We start from the raw sequence: 18,749 nt of genomic DNA, 5'->3' as shown, positions 1-18,749 counted from the left end.
AATGGACCGTTCGAATAGGAGAGGGAGACCCCACAGACAATGGATAGACGATTCAGTAGATTGGTGCGGAGCTAGTCTACAGAAATTAAGCCACTCGACACTGGACAGGGAAAGGTGGAAGGAAATAGTGAGAGAGGCATCAGACACCAATGGGTGCTGAGCCCATGGTTATTGATGATGGTGATGATGATGACTTTAAACAAAACTCATGTATTCCTTGAAAGTCCTCTAATAGGCGTCATGTGTGCTATTACGTATTTGCTTTGGTTTGTATTTTGTTACTCATGTATATATTACTGTGTTTTGTTGAAGGGCATCTTTGTAATAATGGAGTAATGAGTAATCTAAGCATTTGGTTTTCAATAAATGTCTGTATTTTAATAGCTTCATGAAAGATTTGGCACAGATTTTCAGACATTCACTTAACAGTGTGACCTTGGCAGTGTGTAAAACAAAAGCCTGGAGGCATGAAGTTCAGTGTTTTGGATCTGTGTGGCCAGGCCTCTATTTTTACCCACCTTCGCTATGGCACATTCCATGCGATTGAATTAAATAATCCTAATACACTAAGAAATCTTTGACCCCTGAAAACATCTTGAATGAGCTTTCCCCTGTTGTGTGTCCTACCATAGCTTTACAAAATGTAGCACCTCAAAGACTAACAGATTTATTTATTAGATAATGAGCTTTCTGAAGAAGTAGGTCTTACTCATGAAAGCTCATTACCTACTAAATAAATCTGTTAGTCTTTAAGGTGCTACAGAACTGCTTGTTTTTTGTGAAGCTACAGAGTAACACAGCTACACCTCCTGAGACTCTTTACAAAATAGCAAGCATTCCTGAAGGGAGCTGTTGGCTACAGTCTCATACCTTAGACTCTGTTCTTCACCAAAGATGTAGGCTTTATCATTATTTTTAATTGCTAAGTAGGGAATTATAACATGAATTTTGAAAGCAGTTTGTCTTGAAATAGATCCTCAGTAATGATGTTACCATGTTGAGAATCAATGGTTGACAAATTCTTTATGTTCAGTTTGGACCATATATGTTGCATAAGATTCATTTTTCTACAAGATTACGCTGTTGTGGAGGAGAGACCTGATGTCTGAAAGGTATTCTTGCTGGCAGTCCTGGTTTGACCTCAGATTCTAAAGGTTAACTACTCTGTATCAAGTTTTGCTATAAAAATGGGTTATTCTTCCCTGATGATGACCTTTATTTCTGAAAATCACATCTTCAAAGACTTCGTACTTTGTCAGTTGGGACTTTGGAAAACCTACTATAGTTTCTAAATAATTGAAGTAAATTCATATGTTAATTATTTCTGAATGTTTTTTTCTTTGACTTATCATTGGAACATCATGCCACTGTCTGAGGAAAACAACCTTTCTGAAATAACTCCTTGGACAGGAGTGAGGTCCAGCAGAGAATGAGGAATCTATGCATGCAGTTGTACAAAGCTCAGGAGTTTCTTTTGGTATTAGCAATTTATAGTAGTTAACTTCCAGTGTTCATTTCAGGGATATCTTTTATCAGTGTCTGTAGATAGATTGTTTGTACTGGTTTTATATCAGATAAATCTTGGTATACACTTGAATGGGTGAGGGGTTCAAGGGTGTTTTATTGGACACAAATTTGCGCAGTCTGCAGTCCACCCATATATCTTGCAACTGTTTACAGTAAATTACTAGCTAGAATTCACAAGTTATGATAAATTGATCTTAAATGGGCACTGACACCATTACAAGTCTTTTGTATCTTTACCACTTCATATTTATGAAGTCTCTTGCTGCTGGCATTCATTAGTTTGAAGGCCAGAAGGGACCATTGTGACTCTAGTCTGACCTCCTAAATAACACAAATTATAGAACCCCCCACCCCCAATAATTCCTAGGGCATAGTTTTTAGAAGAATGCCTTGTATTACCCAGACATCACTTGTGGATCAATGAACTAGAATTCCTCTCTGCTCCCTTAAGAGTCACACTCTCCCCTGCATTTTGAGATTTGAATCTGGATAAGATTATGGGTTATATTTAGTATAATTGCTTGGATTCTTGGTTTAAAATTTTAATTAGTCCATGCAAGAGCCAGATGGACTGAAGAATCATTATGTTGAACTTACACTGTGCTAATGAATTGCACTGATGCCCTTTTGTTAATTAAATTTTAAATGCAGACAGTAAAAAAACTAAATTCATTTGAGAAACTGCTGATTTACAGTTTTGGGGAGGGGAGAGATTCACGTCTTCTCAAGATAGTTACTATACACAAGCAGGTTCAGTAACTTAAAGTATTACAAGAAGACCTACTCTGAGGTGGTGTGCACTAGCAAACCCTTTCTTTCCCCATCTCGATTTTTTTATATTACTGTCAACTGTTTATGCTGGGTATAGCATGGGCATGACTACAAATTGTTATGTCTCCAACTTTATTTTTGTGGAGACTTAGTGCCTAGTGAGCCATGGTGTGAATGTACAGCATTGTAGCTTGCTGTGCGCAGAGGTGGTTCTGTGGCCTTGCGTCTATGAAATAAAAGTTCCATAAGTGCATTGTGGAACTTCTAGAGTGTGGTAGCAGAATCCACATGTCCACTTAGTGCGTGGCAAGCTAGAACCCTGTAGATTGGCACTTTGGTTTGCTATGTACTATGTCTCCTTTCAGCCCATTCCTTAGTGCTCATGATTAAGCCTGTGGTTTTTGTCATGGAACATGTGCCTGCTTCTGAGAAGTCAGGTTGAGAACCTGCCAGCCCCACCATTCCCCTTCCTCATCCCACACTCATGGCACCCCTCCAGCGTTTGGGAAACCCTCTGGATCCATCCTCCCACCCCACTTCCCACCCACAGCACTCCCGTAGCAGCGGCACCAGCACTAGTGGTGCCCTCCAGGCTGCCACAAAGTGGTTGCCGCCAACACCCACAGTGCTCCCCTCTGACAATTATTGGTAGCACTTCCAAGATTTAGTTGGGGCATAGGGCATATCATGGACAGGTGGTGGACTGTGAATTCTTGTTTATCAATATTTGTGACTAAAACATACTCTTCGTGGTGATGCATTGTGTGGCTAAAGCCTTTGTCAGTTGTACCTTAAGAACCAATGAATACTTGGATACTGCACTTTGTTATTTACTGTCACCTGCCATTTTAGGTACCATATTTGGGACTTTTGGAAATTTCTGTGAAAACAAACACTCCTGGTAATTTTTTTTCATGTCCAAGTTGGGCTTACATGAGCAGATCAAAAAAAAAAATCAACCAACACTTCACTGTATGCAGATATGTGATTCCTTTTTATTGTTTGCCAAATCTTCTGGATTAGTGGTAATTATAGGGCAATATTAGTCTGCTGACTGACAATCTGATACTGGTGATTGTGAAGTTTAAGAACCTGGGTACAATAAAATACCATCAGAGGTATGGGTCCTCTCTCCTAAAACAAGTGAGGGTTAAAGTATTTAACTCCAAATTTATACCCTCTGTTTTTCTCAGTTAGTCCTTACTAATTATGAACATGCTCAATTTGCATGCACAGTTATTTAATCCTGTTTTTTTGTTTATAGGCTACAGTATCAATGCAGTAAAAGCACAGTTTGTTAACCTATATCTCTCAAGCCATGCACTTTCTTTTAGTGGTTTAGTAATATTAAGGTGCTTGGTTTAAAATTCATGATTCAAACTTTCTAAACATTTGGAAGTGTACCAAATAAAGCTGTTACAAATGCAACAATGAAGAACAAAATAATGTAGGTAATCACAAAAGATCATGAGGTTAATACCCAGCATTTTAACATACTGTGTTAGGTTTGTTTTCTGGGATATAAATATTTCATAAACAAAGCAAATCAGGTATTGTTATTGTAAATGCATGTATTGCTTCAAGTAAGGAATCTATGATATAATTGCAAAAATGTTTTGCCTAATTTGTGATGTTAAAAAACAAGTGAAAAGCTACAGTTTTACAAAGATATTGTGTGGTTTTTTTCTGTTATATGACTGTAAGAAGAACTGGATTAGAATAGTGTAATAGTACTGAAGATACATAAAGCTTGACTGTGGTGATAATGTGATGTTAATTCACTTTCAAATGTGTAGAAGTAAGAAATCAATAAATTGGAAGTTACGCTATTTTTCACATGCTAATAGCAGTACTCTCTCTCTCTAGCTTTCTATAATTACGATGCAAGGGGAGGAGATGAACTTTCCTTACAAATAGGTGACACCGTACATATATTAGAAACATATGAAGGTAAGACAAACACGTATTTAATTCAAAACCATTGTTCATACAGTGCCACTGGTTCTTGTGTGTGTTATTTTAACATATTCTATTTTAGGAGATGGTGATCTATGTTTTTCTCAGTGTTGGATTGAGAATGGAATTAACAAATGCTACATGTAAATGAATAGGCAGATGATAAAACACTATCATTTTCTAAATGCACTTTTTTCTGTGCAAGTTAAATGGTCTCTCACCTTTAATGTTTGTATAAACTGTAATATCTATTGGGCGGTTAGTAAGATGCTAGGTGTGCTCTCGGTACCCTCAGATGATACACAGCATGCTTTCTGTGTCTTAAAGGTGTTAACCTGAGTTTAAAAGTTCTTTACCCTCTAAATTATGCATATATCTTTGTAAAATAGACACATTTGCTACCATGATACTTATGTAGTCAACATTTAAAAAGCAGTATATTGTGGTTTATGTTGATGAGAAGTGCTAGTAATATTGTATACACACATACCTCATAGAGCTAGAAGGGACCTTGGGAGGTCATTGAGTCTAGTCTCCTGCCCTCTTGTCAGGACCAGGCACCCCCTCCCCCCCCGCTTTTTTTTTTTTTTTTTTTTTTTTTAAATAATCTATTTCCCCTGGATCCCTAAATGGCCCCCTCAAGGAGTGAACTTACAATTCTGGGTTTAGCTGGCTAATGCTCAAACCGCTGAGCTACCCCTCCTCTCTGGGTCCCATAAAATACTAATTTTATTTTCCAAAAAAAAAAAAAAAAGTTCAGTTAATGTTGCTGCTGTTCAGTGATCAAATAGGAATGATTAACTACAATCTCTTTTGTGGGGAGAGATGTTACTGTCGGTGTTAAAAGGGGGGATTGCTAACCTCTCTACCCGTTCTGGGCAGCTCCAGCTAGCGCTACTGGAGGCGAGGCTCCCAGTCACCAGTTGTCTGAATCCCAAGGGCCTAGGCCTGAGATGGTAAGGAGGGATGGCGGAAGCCCGGCGACGTAAGGCCACCCCGCCCCTCTGCAGACCGCCCCCACCCACCTCCGGCAGGGAGACCCGGGGTCGTGCATGTACCCTTATCGCTGTACGGTGGAACTTCCCCCGGCAGGCAGTGGCTGGCTACCAGGGCAAGGTTGAGGCAAAAGAGGGAGGCTTTAGGTATAGACTTGATTAAACTAAGTATTTATTAAAAGAGTTAACAACAAGCTGATGAAAAAGGCAACATTTAAACAATTTATAATAGTGATATTTTGTCTAAACACTTACAATTGCTACTAATAAATCCATGAAGTCAGACCTGTAACTTTGTTTTTATTGAACCGGAAGGCAAAAGAGTGAGGTTAAGGAAAACTTTTAGGAAAGAGGTGTAAGGAGCTTTGTTTTTTTTGGCTCCGGGGGTGGGGTGCTACTTCCCCTCTATGCACCCCGGCCGGGTTGCTAATCCGACCTATTGGGGACCTTAAGGCTGTGCCTTCTAAGGCCTCCTCCCAGCTGAGTGAGTGTCTTTGGCCTCCCCAGTTGGGGCTTGGAGAATCAGGATAGGGAAAAGGGAATAGGACAGGTACAGGGTAGACTCGGGGATGCGGGAGGCTGAGCCTCCACTGTTTCGACCCACCTGCACAATAAACTAACAAGGGTGATTAACAAGGAGATATCAATGGCTGACTACGAAAACTACACTAAACTGTAACTGATTTTAACTATAATTAATGAACCATTAATGCAAGTGTACAGCTTTTCTTTTCCCCTTTTGGGTTAGTGTTTGTATTTGGGCAATCAAGCTCGGCACTGGGGTTGAGCCCCTGGGTGTTACCCTTCCCTGGCCCTGGAAGGGCGCAGCCCGGGTTGCGACCCCGAACCCCCCTGGTAGGGGACCCAGTGCCCAGAAGTATCTGTGGTGATATGACAAATTTGAAATGTAATGCTAAAGGTCCTGGGCTGTGCCACGGGCCTATAGGTAAGTTATGTGTCCTGAAGACAGCAGCCCAATCCGGTAGGTAAGTCTTGTTTGGTTATGGTGTCCAGTCAGGTAGGCGCCGAAGGTGTCGAAGCCGCAAGATGGCAGAGGCGGAGGGAGCACAGATGCCGCTTGGCGGTGGATCCTGGGCTTTGCAGCCAGGCACGCAGTACCCCGCCTCTAGGGCGGGGCCAGTTCGCCACCTGGCCACTCCACCACAGGGCCCGCTTTCTGCTCCCTCAACGCAGGCGCTGGTGTATCAAGCGGCACTGCGGCCGCAGCAGCAGGTAGACGCCGCCGGCGTTGCCTCAGGAGCTCTTCGCAAAGGCTTCCCGGCACTGACAGGGGCCGCCGGTGTTCCCTCGGGGGCTCTTTGAAAAGGCTTCACCGCCTGAGTGGCTGGTCTGAGGGCTGGTGGACGCCACAAGTGGCCAGCACTTCCCTGTACAGGTGACAGAATCCTGTCTGTCCCAAGGGCCGCTGAGCGCTGTGCTGCGCCTGCTTTTATTCTGTGTTCTCGTGCATAATTCATTAGACAATTTAAATATTCATGATTCTACGTGTGGTTCTCAACCAGGTCCTCCGGGCGGTGGAAGTTACTAGAAACTCCCACCTGCACCCAATCAGAAGCCTGGATTTTAAGTCCTAGATTATGAATTATTCATGAGTTCAGGTTACCGGGGAAACCAACTGACACAGAGTGTCCGTTGCAGGGGGCTGCTAAATGGCAGCCTATGTAACTTTACATTCTACCTGTACCTGCATTGAAGTTAATGGCCAAAGGCTTGTTTCCCCTGGCCCACGGGGATGATAATGCCCAAGGGATAAAAATCCCTGACAGTTACATGCCCTTGATTTGCATTTAGTCAGCCAGTTGTATGAGGTGATTTAGAAGAGAAGCAGCGATCTAGATGCCTATTTGCCTGTCACACATATAGCTGTTGTCCATCATTCTTGTGTAAAATTTTTCACTTTTTGAACCCCTTGCATGCTTCAAATGAAATGGGTCAGTGCAGATGATTGGTCGTCTCTCTAGATTGAATAATGGAATGATCTCTACACACATGTAATGTTCATTAGGCAGGTAGTTGTGGCTGGGTTTATTTAGTTGGGATTGGTCCTGCTTTGAGCAGGGGGTTGGACTGGATGACCTCCTGAGGTCTCGTCCAATCTATGATTCTATAATTTAAAAAAAAAGAAATTCAAATAAAATAGTATCAGAGGGGTAGTTGAGTTGGTCTGTATCTTCAAAAACAACAGGAAGTCCTGTGACACCTTATAGACCTAACAGATATTTTGGAGCATAAACTTTCATGGGCAAAGACCCGCTTCATCAGATGTATGAATGGTGGTTCCAGAGGGGGGTCTAAATTTATAGGCTCATGAAAAGGAGGGAGTCCCAGTCAAGAGCAGGGCCAGAGTTGACAAGGTCAGTTCGGTCATGGAGGATGTGGCCCATTATCAGCAGCTAATGTGGAGTTGTGAACATCGACAGAAGAGAAATCCATTCAATTCCGTCAGAGAGGATGTGGCCCATTATCAGTAGCTAATGTGGCCTTGTGACCACCAAGAGAGGAGAAACTGCTTTTGTAATTGGCCAGCCACTCCCAGTCTCTGTTCCATCCTTGGTTGATGGTGTCAAATTTGCAAATTAATTGCAAGTCTGCAGTTTCTCTTTGGAGTCTGTTTTTGAAGTTACTTCAAATAGTGTTTCTCCAAAAGCTCATATGCTTCCTGCCATGCTTGATCATTACTCACTCTCTATATTGGGAAACAGGTGGGTATAATCACTAATTCTTTCCTTTGAAGGCCTCTCCACTACCAGGCAGTTTTCTACCACCTGTTTGATTTACTGGCCAATAGGCAGACTGAACCTTTCCAGAATTCCTCAGCTTCACCACTAATTTTGTTTCCCAGACACCCTCAACAGAAACCTATAATCAGACTGCTTCCTGTCTGTTTCTTTGCAGATGTGATGCAGTCAAATGCAATTTATGGTGCTGATAATGGGACGGGGTGTCAGAAAAATTCTTTGACCTTCTGGGCACATGTTTTGCTGAAGAGTTGAGGTTTTGCCTCCCAACTTTGTGCCCAAACATCTTAAGTAAACATATTAGCGATATATATATATATATATATATTTTTTACCTAAACTGCTGTCTAATCTCAAATTTCATTGCTGCGTTATTATGACAGTAGAAGTAAAAACTTATTTGGTGTGTGTGTTTTATGCTGTCGAGCAGAGAGAAACAAAGCCAATGTTTTGTTTTCCAAGCTTATTCCTGAGGATTATTTTTACCGTCACTACTAAGAATAATATTCTAAAAAAAGACATTGATGTCTATTGTGCAGGAGAAAGGGTATCCTATGTTGAAATGTTCTATAAATGCCTTTGTAGTTTAGCTTTTTCTGAATTCTGTGATGATCTGTATGGACCAATATTTTTAATTCCTCACTAGATGCTACCAAACGCTTTATAAATAGCATATGTAAAGGAAGAGGTCTAGTGGTTTTGCTGTCTCTGGTTTTTTTAACTAATGCTTCAAACTAAGTTAAAATATTCCATAATCCTATTGGATGTTGACAGATACTGATATCTTTTATGCTTAACCTCTTGGTGCCCCACTTGTACTCTTAAGACATGTTGAAGTTATTGCTTGATATTGCTATCTTGAATTTTGCATCCTTAATAAACGTTATTGTATGTGTCCCTTTGTATCTAACTTACACACATTCAAAAGGGCCAGCCACTTAGGTGTCTAGACCTCACTTAAGTATATGCTTAAGGGCTTTGCTAGGCTTGGGTTGTATTTTTCTGTTTTCTAACATATATATGTGCATTCCTTCTCCAGTTTTCATCTCCAGCATCTTTTTCAGTCTAGAAATACAGATGCAGAACAGGGGAGGGAAAGATAATTAAACAGATTCAGCTGCACCGTCTGGAGGGAGTCATCCATAGGAGGATCACTCTAATCCTAATATGCCTCAGTCTGTACAATATTTTTATCGTGTGTACTGGTATATGCTCTGCAGTGTGTTGGTCTGAAGCGTGTTTGGCAGTCATGCAGAGTTACCATAATGGCATATGCAAAGCAGATAGTTGTGTATGCCAAAAGGAATTGATCATTTGGATGCAAATCAGTAATTGCACACAAAGTAGTTATGGAATTGCTTATAGACCATGTTTTAAAATCATGACCAGTATTTCTGTCTTTTTTTAAATATGATGATTAAAGGTACATAGGATAGCCAAATGAAGAATTTGGATAAGGCACAAGAAATTATAATTCCGTTGGCCATAGCTATAATTAATATGCTTCATTCTGAATTGCACTGATTCCATTTTTAAACCAAATTTTGAGGTGGAGGGCCTCTGTGGCCAATTTTGCTCTTTTGGAAGCAAATCTTTCTCGTGACCAAATATATTAGGCATTTAAAGGACTGGATTTTAAGAGGAAGTCACTGTTGATTTGCTCTTTTATTGATGTGGTAAAACGGTCTCTTTCTCAGCTTAAATACAGTCTCATTGTCACTAATCACTCAGTTTTAACCATGGGACAGAAGATACTACCTCTAGATTGTCATGTAGAAAGTACAGAGAAAAAGACCCATCTAACGTTTGTTAAGTAAGTCATGAACATTGCCATCTTCCTGACTACTGTTCCTAGATTTGGAATATTTTCCTCTGTTGCTTTTCCAGACCAGGATTGACAAAATCATATTATAACTTTCCTACTGTGAAAAGTTATGTTTTATAGTAAGTAACTTGCCAGGAAGAGTTCGCTTTAAGTCATCAGCAAAGTTTTGAATTTGAAGTTTGGATAAACATCTCTACTTCAATAAGATGATCATTCATATGTTCTGGAGGTGTATCTCTGCAACTCTTTCCATTTGATACACTAGAGCAGTGGTGGTTTACCTCAGGCCTGCGAGTCCCATGTAGCCCATCAGAGTTCTTTGTTTGGTTCACAAGATGTTGTTTTTCGCTGCCCTTATGCAAGATTGCCAGATTCTGCTGGTTTCTGTCCATGTAGGCTATTTTTTTTCATACTGATATCACTAAAGTGACACGTACTTGAAGTAAAGGCACATGAAATGAATTGTCTGCTGACTGCACACAACATTGACAGTGAGAGCTTTGTGCTGTCTCTACATCCAGTCAAAGCATTGTTATGGTTCAGTCAGCATATTCTGGAAACTTTAGGTATGCAAGTGCAGTTAGCAAATCTAGTCTATCTTGGGAGATGGTTTTGGTTATAATAATCTTGTGGCCCAGTGAGATGAAGGAGGCATTTTTCCTAATACAAGAGAGAAAAGAAGGGCTGTAACCTGAAGAAATATTTCCTAAAATAAAATATCTGATAATTTGCTGATGTATATTTTTTATCTGGTTCTGTCCTATTAACCTAATGTCACTTTGGTAATGGGTATACCAAACAAATGACCAGTGGAGATTACCCATTAAATGCAATGATTGTTGGATAGAAAATCCTTTAATTTTCTTGATTTAATATTTTCCAAAGGTCATTCAAGCCTCAGACGCAATTGATTTAGGGGTGTGTGTGTATGTGTGTGGGGTGGGTGGATTAAAAATATTTTATTTCAAGGAATTGATTTTTGCCTTTTTTTTCCAGTATGTTTTAGAATACTAGAAGACAGCTCTATAAAAGAGAGATATTAGTAATACATATGGGCTGTTTCCTGGTCTCTTTATTTTAGCTTTAGAAGTATTTCCTTCAATTCCACACTGTAGTACTTGCATTTTTGTTTTCACAATTCAGTTGGAATATCATATGTTCAAAACAACGCTCTCCCAGGAAGCTTATTCTAATTAGTGGGCCTTGTCTCAAGTTCCCATCTAATGGTAATAGCTGTTTCAAGTCTTTAGAGGATGTTTATTCTGCTTGATTTAAATGAAGGTGCAACAAAAAAAGGAACTGTTCAGGGCAGAATACAATACTGTGACTGTATGTCATTTAATGTTCTGCAGAGTGAGCTAGTGAAGTGTGTGTGCGTGCTAGATTTTTCTCCCTTGGGATTATTAAATTAAATCTTAGAACACTGGTCATGGACATTCTAAAAAGTGTAGGTGTTTAGTTCACAACATGATTAAAACATTTCAAAATCCAGGTTACTTCGGGACTCATTTGAGGCTTGTGCTAGTTTTCTGATTACTGATATTTGCCTAAAACAAATGCCCAGTAAAAGAGTCCCTCAGGGGAATTTTGTGATTTCTGTAGTATGGTCTTCATTTACCCACTTAAAGGTAAATATTTTGCCATCGTTGCTTTAGACGAAAAACAAATCAGATTGCTAAATAGAGGAACGTATCCTTTTAAATCTAATTTCACACAAGTAGACTACATTAAAAGCATTATCAAGGTTGCAAAATCAAGTACTCAGAAGTGAGGAAATGCCAGAATGGATGTTGCCAAAGCAAACTTAATCGGGCTCCCTTGTGCATATACATCATTAGACTTTTTTATTACACTGTTATGCACTATTTTTTCTATAGGATCCCTGTCTCCTAGAACACACAGGATGGACAAGGATCATTTAATGAACAGCCATTCAGTATTTGTTTTTACCATCAGTCAGCCTGTGGCCTGGTGTGTTCTACTGTAATCAAGACCTTCTCTGAAGACAGAATTCTAGTTTTCCTTGTTAACTTTTCTCTTGTATTATTTTTTGTGAAGCACACTGTTACTATAGTGATGAGCACAACACCCCTGTGAAGTGAACAAGGATGGTATTATCCCCATTTTACAGAATAGGATTTGAAGAACAGAGATAGTATGGTCAAAAGCGGCCTTTTAGTTGGGATGTTCAATTGGAGATTTAGCATTTTAAAACATCCTATATGTAGCCTCTGTGCAGGCCGTATTTGTGTGTGTGTGTAAGAATGTGAGCATGCCTATATATTCAAAACACAGTTCCCTTTGACTTCAGTCACAACTGTGAGTACTAAGCAATCTGGCAAACCAGACCCCTGGGTATGAAGCTCAGAACCCAGAAAATGAGGAACATCCAGTTAGTGATCCATTTGTGAATTTTCTGTTCATGTGACTTGCCCAGCATTATGTAAGAACTATGTCGCAGAAGTAGACGTTGAATCCAGTTATATGGGGCAGTATTATCCCTGGGAATGTCCGGTCCCTTCCTACAATCATCTGCCTCATTCATTACACACCTTAAAAGTTCTTTTACAAATGAAGCAGGTGCTCTATAGACAATAGTCACCTTCATTACACAACCTGGTTTCATCCCCTAAACTGAGCAAGTCCATCATGGGCATTTGATAAGGCCAGGTCTTATGGAAAAAAACCAGCATATAATGATATTATTCAAAATTATTCTGCAGACATGTAAATGACATGATTTAAGTTTGCCTAGATAAAACTCTGACCAAGGAATTACCTCATCCACTGTCCTGTTTGTCAAGTATCAGAGGGGTAGCCGTGTTAGTCTGGATCTGTAGCAGCAACGAAGGGTCCTGTGGCACCTTATAGACTAACAGAAAAGTTTAGAGCATGAGCTTTCGTGAGTTAACTCACTTCTGAAGTGAGCATCTGAAGAAGTGAGTTAACTCACGAAAGCTCATGCTCTAAACTTTTCTGTTAGTCTATAAGGTGCCACAGGACCCTTCGTTGCTGTCCTGTTTGTATTTCAGATTACTTGAGTGTTTTACATGCTTACAGTTGCCAGTGTTGTTGGATGTATTCTAGAGGTTTCATCCCCTTCCAGTCTTTAATTAATTATTCTTTAATTCCTCAGAGTCCAGGACTGTCCTTGAAGGGCTGATAACCCCAGATCTACTTTGATTACACCCTTTGAATTATATTGCTTATTTGTACTCACCTCTGTACCATGTCATCCCTTGTTTGATCACTTCCAAACAGACTGGAAGTGATCAATAGGGGAATTTGTAGTAGACAGTTCCTGTGGTTTAGGAACAATTCTTTGCCTGGGTAAGACCTGGAAGAGTTAACAGATCAGTAAGTCCTTGTGTTTCTTTAAGCAGATTTTTCCTGGAAAAATGCCTGTGTTTCATAAAAAGTATTATTAGTTTTTCCTTATGTTATATCAGTCTAATGCATGTATAAAAATAACTTGTTTTGTTAGGAAAATACAATACATTGCATGAAACGGAGGTATTACGGTAATGCATTAAGTCAGTGTATATATGTAAACCAGCCAGTTGAAGTAAGGGTATGCATAGCTTTAGAAGATGCACATAACAAACAGGCACACATGCAAGCTATCCTGATGTGTGTGTGCATCCAAAAATACTGATTTCACACCATCTATACATTTTCACATCGTTATCAGATAATGGTTTAAAGATCTGAATACTAAAATGGGAAGAAAGTGGAAATCTGTATCAATATGTTTCAGAACTTAAGGAAGTATTTAATAGTTAAAAAACAAAAAACAACCCCTCCCACTCCCAAAATAGGAAAAAAGGAAGTCAGGAGGTGGGCAAACTTGCCAGCTCCTGGGCAAGGTATGCGTATTGAGGGAGGGGTCTGGACTTGGGTGGAAGGGGCAGCCAGCACTCAGTACCGCCTGGCATGCGCTGCACTGCTCTCCTCCCTCTCCCTACCCCCGCCAGTCCTGAGCATGCTGTGTGGCACTCAGGCAGAGTTTTATTGGGCCCATGGCTCCCAGTGCTTATGCTCCTGTGGTAGCAGCCAAGGCAGCTGGGAGTTCCAGACCCTTTTGAATACCAGGCCCCAGGATATCTTCCTCCTTCTCCCCACATTGGCAGGACTGGGGAAGGTTGTGTGCATGAGCTGCAAATGGTGTGCCCATTATTAAATATTCATAGACTAACAGTTCTAAGTCTGCAACAATAAGCCATTTATTCAAATAAGAAGTTGTATTTAGGGATCAAACATACAGTAAACCCTGATTATCCAACTTCCTGTTTTATCTGATGCGGCCTGGGATAACATGGATAACTAGGGGTCAGATATTCACTTCCCTGCCCTACGGCAACTGGGAGCCAACCCTGGCAGTGGGTATTGCCACAGAGCTGGCTCTCAGGGGTGGGCTGCCAGCTGCTTTTTTTAAACTCACAGTGGCATTGTGTTTTGAGTTCTATTTTTAATTCTGCAACAAATCACGTTGAATTACATTCATGGCAATATTAGTCTACTGAATACTTTTCCCCCGTCTTTCTGTAATAAATAAACTGAAATATATCATATTTACCAAGAAAAATTGTTTGGTTTTTTTTCAACCAATTTTCATCCCTTTTTTTTGTTGTCGTAGTAATAAACAATGATAAATTCAAAGAAAAATTAAATAGAAACTGAAAATAAAGGGCTCTATAGGTCAGTTACATATCCATACTCCCTGCAGCTGCGTGTGGATGGTTTTCTGTCACATTCCGTTCCTCCGTCACTTTAGTTCTTGTAACTGATTTTGGACTTGATACAAGTTAAACCAGCATCAGGACTTTTCAAACCTTTGGTTACTTCAGAGGGCTCTAGGAGCTGCTCCTTTGGCTCAAAACTTCCAGAGCGCAGCATGCTTCGGCCTTCTAGGAATGGGTTGCTAAGTTATCTCTGTATCGCACAAGGATTCACGGACTACTCTTGAGCTGTGTGTACATGAGCAGCTTCTGTCAACAAAACTGGGCTTTTGTTGACAAGACTCGCCAAGCACCTACAGGGTTCAAGCACTCCGTCGAGAAAACTGAGCTGTTCAGTCGGTAGCATCGGCCCTGTTCCCGATGAGGTATAACGCTTCTGTCGACAGTGTTTTGTCGAGTGAGTACCCGTATAGACACGTCTGTCAACAGAAAGGGCTTCTAGTTCCCTGGGCAGCCCTGTTTTGCAGAGCTTCTGGTTAGCCATTCTGTAGAGAGAGAGGGCAGGGCAGTGTGGCTGCTCTCTGTCAACAGAGCGGCTTGCTCTTTCAATCTGCTTTTGTGTATAGATGCTATCTGTCAACAAAGTCACTGCTGAGGTTTCTCTGTCAACAGCGACTGACTTTGTAGACATGGACTTGGTGCTTTAAGACAGTTCTCTGCCAGTGGATAGGGGATGGAATGCAGGGGTGAGGGTGGGGGCATTGTGTGTGTATGTAATATAAAAATAAAATCAATGTGATACCAGAAATGTTGCCTCAATCTTTAATATTAAGGGGATGGTCTTTCCATTGCATAAGCAAACATTTAATGTAATTATTATATGTGTTATTGCCATTATGCAGAAGACCCCTAGTAATGGACCAGAACTACAAATTATTTTAACAGTTGCATACCAAAATTGAGCAGTTATGTCCTAGTCTCTTTCTTCAAAGCCTTATAACCTGCAGTCTAAGCTTGCTAGCCTGACTGGAAAGGCACTTGTGGTACATCTGTGTTCTGCTCTCTTATATATCACAATTCTCTTCTCCTTTCTGCTCTATCCACCAGCCTTTCACAAACCTACACATATATAAGGGTAGGAAATACAGACCCCAAATAGCTAGAGTGTGACGCTTACTAGCCATAGACATTGAGGCTGTGTCTACACTAGAGAGTTTTGTTGACAAACCTGGCGTTTTGTTGACAAACCTGTAGAGTGTCCACATTACAAAGGCGTTCTGTCAACAGTAAATTGACGGAATGTGGCACTTCTGTTGACAGTGTTCTGCCGCTCCCCTATGAGGCAGAACATCTCTGACAGAGATCTGTCAACAGAAAGCCAGTCTGGACGTTTGTGGGGCAAGGGGCGCACTTCTGTGACACTGCTGTGCTTCTGGTTGACCGTTTTGACAGGAGAGTGTCCGGGCAGTCTGTCTCCTGTCAGTTGACAGAGCGGATCGCTCTTTCAGTCTGCTTTGCAGTCTGGCTGCAATCTGTTGACAGGTTTGTTGGAAGGTATCTTCTGACAGTAACTTCTGTAGGCAAATCACGCTAGTGTAGACATAGCCTCAGAGATAGGAGTAGTTGGAGGCAGTACTTGGGTGAGAAGTCAGAATCTTCTGCAAAGTGATGAGAAGGGGGACAGCAGCAAGTTTCCTTCTAGTATGTTGTTTCTGGACCATGTTTGAGAGCTTCATTTTAATTTCTTCCACAGGCTAATCTGAGTCTGAATTTTGAAGCTGCAACGTAGAAAGCATATTCTCTTTCTTTTCCTTCCCTTCATTGTGAGAAATGAGAGCCTCCTGGTTCTTTTAAAGGTGACTAGGAAGGGGGATTGACTGGTGGTGTTGATGTTCTGTTTCTCTGCCCTTTCTTCCGTTGTTGAACTGAGGCACCTATGCCTAATACTTGCTTGCACAGCTGCTTCTTCATGAGGTCTCTGACTTACTGCAGTTTGTGAGGTAGATTTGTACCAAACTCAAACAAAATCTTTGGCTTTCTTTATAAAACTGGGGACGGCAGCTCCATTTTACTGTGCGTGCTCTAAGGCAGGAATGAGAGCACGTGAGAGAACCAATGTAGACAGAAAGTGAAATGCAAATTAGTCATGAAACAGGTTAGCAAGCCAGTTTGTGCTGAAATGAGGACAGTGTCCATGAGAGATGCTCGCTGATCTGCCTGGCACAGCACCTTCTTTGGGAGTAAATGACTGTATTGTGGGATTTTTTAATTAAACAGTCACAAAGAAGCGGAATGGTTTCTGAAACAATAAAAGCTGTAATGCTGATTGCTTGCAGATGTGTAGTGAACTGGGGGCACAATAAATGAGAGATTACCTCCATATTTTCCTGGCATGCCACCTGTCTCTGTGAGTGTGAGAAATGGCTTTGCTGGACTGGAATGATTGCACTACAATAGAAATTGCCCAGGGAAAAGCTGGAATGCCAGTTCCCTTGCTGTCTGGCATTGAACTGAGGCTTCAGACCCCTTAACACTGAGAACTCTGGAGAGTCAAGATATATTTTAGTTCTGAAAGGTAAAACACAAATTTCCCAAAAGCATCTTCATTTAAATATCAGTGCAATCATTACAGAGCTGTTATTGCAGATTTTGTATTTTCTGTTTTGGACCCCTAAGCAATTATTGTTTAATGTGCTGCTCTCTAGTTTGTCATGCTGACACTATGGTTTAACTAACATTAGGTGGGACTCTTCCTTTTCACAATGCTGAACCAGTACCCCAGTATGGTGCAGAGGGGGCACCCAGTGAATAATTTAAAAAACACATGTAACCCCATTATCTGTTCATGGATAATTCTTGGACTTTGATTTTTCTAGTTGGTTGCTTGAAATTGTTCTGATGCTTTATGAAACACATTTCAGCCAGTAGTTTGCTCACAATCTATGTGCTTCATCTGGGTCTTTGTCTATTTATTGTTCCTGGTGTGTGAGTAGCATTCTAAATGGCATGATATTGTTCCCTGACGTGATAACAAAGGGCTGATCCACATCAAAGAACTAGTGTTGGTTGAGCTAAATCATTTTTAAAGTAAACACATTAAACTAGTGCAAATATGTAATGTACATGCACTTAAAATGATTTAGCTTATTTTGGGAAATACTGATGTAAGTAAAACTGCTCTAAGTGATCATGAATATTAAGCTATCAATTTTTCAATAAATTGAAATTCAGCTGCATTTAGAAAAATCTGTTTAAAAAGAGAGCTAACATATTATCCAACTCCATACAAAAATCTATTGCAATTTTATTAATAAACTATTCATAACTTTATTCTAGGCTGGTACAGAGGTTACACATTAAGAAAAAAATCTAAAAAGGTGAGTATTCAATTTCCAGAGTTACAAATTCATTTTCTCTTACAACAAATTTTTTTGATATAAACATATTCCACATTCATTTGTATATTGGAGCTTATTAAAAGTCAACTAAGAACTTTTATAAAAGTTCAAATCTAGTTGATCTGTTAAATGCTAATGCTAGCTTCATATTCTGGTAAATACTGGTAAATTACTCATAAAATGCAGTTACCTCTTGCAAAGTGATAGCATTGTGATTTTCAGCCATTCTCTGTGGAAAAATGGAATAATGTTGCTTTCTGCAGTGCAATTTTGCCTTGTTGAATTGAAGCGAGCATAAAATGTCTGTTGATAGCAGACTTCCCAAAACAAAAAAGGGAACAGCTGAACTATTGCCTATAATATTGAATTTTAATTTTTTTTGGGGGAGGGGTTGTATTTTGTAACAGTACTTAACGAGAATGGAAGACTATAGTCTTGATTTTTGCCTTTTAAAATAAAAAGGTTTAGAAATACATATTTGCATACAGAAATGAACTTGGCTCCCCTTTCATTTAACAGTGAAATGAAATGTCTAAAAGTAACAATGAATGTCTGAACGTCTAAAAGTAACAAAAGTAATTACATACTGAATTCTGTGGTAGGCCTCTCCCATTTCCTAACCAGTCTTCCTTTTAGTTTTCTGTTCCTTTTTGATATTCTTTTTTGGAGTAAGATATTAAATTGTTTTGAAGTAAAACTTCAAAATGTGCCTCCCTAAATTCTAAGTAGTGTGTATTTGTGTTGACTGTATTGAGCTGACTGCTGCTAGAGGTAACAAGTTTTAAAAAAGTTTCTTTTGTTTTAAAAGACCTTACTAATTTGAGAGAGATTTCATACAT

General features: G+C 40.0%; 1 protein-coding gene across 4 annotated transcripts in view; it reads left to right on the top strand.

Annotated features, from left to right (window-relative positions):
• DOCK1 (dedicator of cytokinesis 1) overlaps nt 1–18,749 on the top strand; it is a 620,618-nt gene that overhangs the window by 42,200 nt on the left and 559,669 nt on the right. For 2 of the 4 annotated variants that reach the window (XM_075000462.1, XM_075000464.1), the window contains exons 2-3: nt 4,165–4,248; nt 17,849–17,889. In XM_075000462.1, the coding sequence (XP_074856563.1) occupies nt 4,165–4,248; nt 17,849–17,889 (125 nt within the window). Of the gene's footprint in view, nt 1–4,164; nt 4,249–17,848; nt 17,890–18,749 lie in introns of those variants that run through there. The other 2 variants (XM_075000465.1, XM_075000466.1) reach the window with 2 other exon arrangements.

Source organism: Carettochelys insculpta, chromosome 7 (genome assembly GCF_033958435.1).
Source record: "Carettochelys insculpta isolate YL-2023 chromosome 7, ASM3395843v1, whole genome shotgun sequence".
In the NCBI taxonomy this organism is placed as follows: Eukaryota; Metazoa; Chordata; order Testudines; family Carettochelyidae; genus Carettochelys; species Carettochelys insculpta.
Note: the sequence above shows the minus strand (reverse complement) of the source record. Positions and strands in the feature narration are given on the sequence as shown.